Source organism: Bactrocera latifrons, unplaced genomic scaffold, assembly GCF_001853355.1.
Source record: "Bactrocera latifrons isolate USDA-ARS-PBARC rearing strain unplaced genomic scaffold, ASM185335v1 scaffold_182, whole genome shotgun sequence".
NCBI lineage: Eukaryota > Metazoa > Arthropoda > Insecta > Diptera > Tephritidae > Bactrocera > Bactrocera latifrons.
The window spans coordinates 156,265-160,994 of NW_017535319.1; the positions used below are offsets into that span (position 1 = coordinate 156,265).

The 4,730-nt window shown below is 33.8% G+C and overlaps 1 protein-coding gene across 1 annotated transcript; it reads right to left on the reverse strand.

Annotated features, from left to right (window-relative positions):
* Positions 1-1,856: 1,856 nt before the first annotated feature.
* On the reverse strand, positions 1,857-2,888 carry LOC108967279 (40S ribosomal protein S18). Its single transcript, XM_018930585.1, has 3 exons — positions 2,805-2,888; positions 2,357-2,542; positions 1,857-2,293 (listed from the first exon to the last, which is right to left on the reverse strand). The coding sequence occupies exons 1-3, from the start codon at positions 2,805-2,807 to the stop codon at positions 2,024-2,026; spliced, it is 459 nt and encodes a 152-aa protein (XP_018786130.1). The 5' UTR covers positions 2,808-2,888; the 3' UTR covers positions 1,857-2,023.
* Positions 2,889-4,730: the final 1,842 nt, after the last annotated feature.

Consider the following 4,730-nt stretch of genomic DNA (forward strand, 5'->3'; position numbering starts at 1 on the left):
ATTTCATAAATAACTGTAAGATTTCACAATGTGGGTCAAACACGTTTATCACTGAAATGCTACTCACAATGGGCACTTTCTAAATTTGTTTGACCACTCAAGTCCAAAGTCCATTAACAAATCGTACGATAAAAAAGAATAAAATATTATAMAATTTTCAACAATGACGCAAGTAGTACCCCCTATTTTCAAGGTGTATGTATGTATGTACGTAGAAGTGGAGCAGAGAACTATAATTTGCTCRGTGGCAGTATAGGGTAGTTCTAAATCCGTTTACTAAAGACTAACAGCAGAATGTGGTAACAAGTAAAGTAGATAAGGCGGAATAAGAATCACAAGAAATCCATATATTTTTCTAATTGAACTCATGTGAACACATTGTATTGCTGAGGTTGGCAGTGACCGTACTTCAATTTTTAACCGGATTAATCAATAAACTATGTGTTTCCGGAATGCAAGAATATAGGTGCTTGAGTGCCACGAAATATTCCAAGACTTTKGCGAGATTTCGGACGTCTTGGCGCATATTAGGCGGTCATCAATCTCATATTCTATGAAGAGATATAGCATATGCTCTGAACATGTCTTTTGGAACGACCATTTAATTCGATTTCCAATGATGTATTATTASAAGCAGCGTCGTAGTCAGTATGTAACGAAAGTACAAAATGGAAAAAGAATAATTAAAAAAAGAGATCTCAATATATATATGTACATATATATTTTAATTTCTCCGACTATGGTATTTCCTGCACCGGAAGCTCATATACGGTTCTGGGAAACACAACCTAAGTCGATTGAAGTAATACCAAGCAACAGCCTGATGGGACTGGAGAGCATTCATTTCAAGTTACATAAGAAAAAAATGAGTAAAGTTTAAACATATACATATGTATATGTGTACATACATATATTRAAAGTGACAATAAATAACAATCTGAGGATAATTTTTTGAAATTTCAGCTYGTCTTGACTTACTAATTGGTAACGAATATACATATGTGTGAATATGTTTCATGAAATAAATTTTTTTCTAAAAGAATATCTAAGGGAATGAATTTTATTTTCAATAAATATTGCCATCTGGTCACCTTTGTCAACAATCAAGTACCCGCAAATGATTGACGCATAATGTACACAAAAAATTGCTAATGCTTGAAGCAAATCATAATAATAGTAAAATAATCTCACTTTGTATATGGTATAATTCTCAGTATTAGATGAGACTTGCCCTGCTTTGTTATGCACCATATTTACATATTTCGAACTAATTTTGTTTCCCACATTTTAACGGTAAGGAAAAACATTTCAAACCCTACTATATAAAATACCGTATTGCACTTTTCCACATAGGGTTAACGGTACTTTAAAATGGATAAATGTATTCGATGCGCTCTATGAATCGGTCCAGTCTAGTATGTCATATGTAAAGAGTGTGTTTCTACTAATATTACTTGTATGTAGTGTAACTTATAAATTTAAAGCAAAACAATTCTATATTTAAACAGCTCCGAATACTGTTGTTTTAAAGCGCATTTTCCCTACCTCATTCAACTACAAATCTTAAGAACTATTGAGTTTTTTGAAAATTTAAATTTCTGCTTTATTTAGTAAAGGTCCACCAATTAAAAGCAACACAAATATTTGTACCAAATATCTATCTCATTCCTAAAATATTAGACGACAAATATTTGACCGCTGAACGAAATTGTCTTGAAAGCAAAAGCTGTATTMCAATTTCGCTATTACTCTCAAAAGTTATGCCAAACACCATAGCACTTCACAAATACAATTCGACCTACACGAGTCAAATCACACACCATATCTTTTGAAGTAACTAACATAACACAACAAAATTGGTTTAAATTATTCACATTTAATTATCTGTTTATGTTACTGAATTCATATCAAAAATTATATTTTCAGTTTCACTTTTAAGCACATTTAGATCCAAGAAAAAATATGCATGGGCCAGGAGAAAATTTATAAAACAAAATAAACCAATTGGCAATCGAAGAATTGTTTACTTCTTCTTCGACACACCGACAGTGCGACCSCGACGACCGGTTGTCTTGGTGTGCTGACCACGTACACGCAGACCCCAGTAGTGACGAAGACCACGGTGAGAGCGGATCTTCTTCAAGCGTTCCAAATCTTCACGCAATTTCGAATCCAAATTGGATGATGTCAATTGGGTATATTTGCCATCAATGATATCCTTTTGTCTGTTAAGGAACCAGTTGGGCACTTTGTATTGCAGTGGGTTGGAAATGATGGTGACAATCTTGTCAACCTAAAAACAAAACAAAGCAGATGTTTAGTTTTCCATAAATAGCAAAATAGTAWGTTRTATTACCTCCTCCTCAGTGCATTCACCAGCGCGTTTGGTGAGATCAACATCRGCCTTCTTCAAAACAATGTTGGAGTAACGGCGACCCACACCCTTGATGGCGGTCATGGCAATACCGACTTTGCGTTTGCCATCGATGTTCGTATTCATAATACGAAGAATGTGTTGGAACTTATCTGGTATCACAAGCGACTATAAAATAGAGTAAAACACATTATTAAGATAAAATAATTGGCTGCATGTTCGAAAAAAAAAATCGAAAATCTGTGTAGTACTAGTGGCGAAGTTATTTATTGATTTCTGCAACCAGGTCCATTTTATACAAATTCCTCGAAAGGCAAGATATTTTAATGTCCCAATTTGTAGCTATGTTTGATCTACGCTTTGCACAACACAAATTTTCAATTAGTTTGTAGATGTTCTTGCATTTTTACGATTTTCAGACGTCACATACCATTTTGCCCTTTGTTAAGCGACCGAGTTTAAGCCGAAAAAGACAGATGGWCGGAAGCAGCCGAAACGTCACGGAGTTGCAACGAGTACATCATGTTGTATAAAGTTGTATTCGCTCGTTTTCGCGTGGTGAGTTCTTGCATGAGTTGAGTGTGTTCACTGGCATAGTAAGTGTAAACTTGAGCGACAGGTGGCGCGCGGCTTAAGTGTAAACAACTAATATATAGTAAATAAATTAATATTTTGATGATTGTGCGAATATTTTTTTACATTTAATAGAGTGTTTCTGTGCCTGAGAAYTTAAATTTCTCTCAAAGTAGTTCAWTATTTTAACTATRCTTTATATGTTATTAGTTTGTTTCGTTTTAATATGTGTATGTGTCACGTATTTATGAATTTGCATACCTTGATTACATGTATATACTTTTAGCGAATTTAGCATATAGTATATAATATTTTTGTTGTGTTAGCTTCAGTGTTTGATTTTCGAAGTTAAACAATTTYGGTATACTTTTCAAATTTAATAAGCTTAAGTGCCTTCTGTTGTCGCTCTGTTGAGTGCTAATCGCAAATATTTATGTATAGGTGTATTAAAAAGTACTTAAAGTTTGCAAACACAAACACGTGTCCATAAATACATACATACATATATATATTATTCATGCAACTTATTCCACAGTGCACTTGGTCATGTGAACTTATACACCTGCTTGCGCTAAAACTTGTTGTCTTCAGTTTTTTATACTCTGAACAGGGCATATTAAGTTGGCCACAAAGTTTATAATACTCAGAAAGTGACGTCGGCGACACAAGAAACTGCTCACAGACCAGCTTCTGTCACAAAAATGACTAAACCGCCATGATTTACCTCCTCTTTAAGTAAACATGTAAATCTGTATATGCCTGCTGCCCAGAAACATTGTTGCAGCAATTTGTTGTTGCTACTCATCCAAGTCATTGGCAATATTTACAAATTTGAAATTTATTATTATGAATGAAATTGTTTACGCACCTGCGCACTGCACACAYAGCGCTATGCTGCCACGACCAGTAGCCGGCATCGGCATGTGTYACGAATCCATTGCCTGCGCCTCAGCTGACCGTTGGTGGAAAACTCCAAAATAATCGCAAGACGCTTTTCCACACACAGTTTCGCGCTATTGGCGCCAGTTGCCGCGGTGGCATTCATCAATGCACTTCTTCCACGGTGACGAGTCGGTTACGCGCGTGCCAAYAGCGAAAATAAGCGTAAAAGCGAAACAATAGTGTCTCGCACAGCCAAAGTTTGTGTTATAACGGTACTGAGTGTATGAAATAAAAAATAAAAAAATAAAAAAAAAATGCTGAAGCGCGTGTATAAAATTTGCTAAAAAGTGCTGTGCATAATTTTCAAATTTMATTTTGTGTATTTTGGAGCTATTGCCAAATTTTTGTGCGTGTGCATGTATGAACATGTCGCTWCTATTAATACTATTTACTTTCGACATTTGAAAAAATTATTAAAAATTAAAAAGTAACAATAAAAACTATAAAAATAAAACAATTCAAGTGAATAAATCGCCAAGTCATTTTTTGGTGAGCATTACACATACATWCATACAAACATATTTAAWTTTTGTTTGTTTAATTGGCGGCAAGTGTGCGTTGTATTAAAATTGATTATAAATTCTGTGAATTCTTGGTCACAAATATAAATTTCATCAAGCTTGTAAATCAAAAGTGAATGCTAAAATACRTATGTACATACAAACATATAGAATAATGAGCGGAATTTAGTGTAGCTGTGTTAATTGATATTTTAAGTGAGTATGCTTAATAAAATGTGATATATATTTAGGAACCAAAAATAATGCTAGATAAAAAAAAATATATTTTTTTAAATGCATATTAAATTAAAAAATTTATAAAACTAGTTCATATTAGCTAA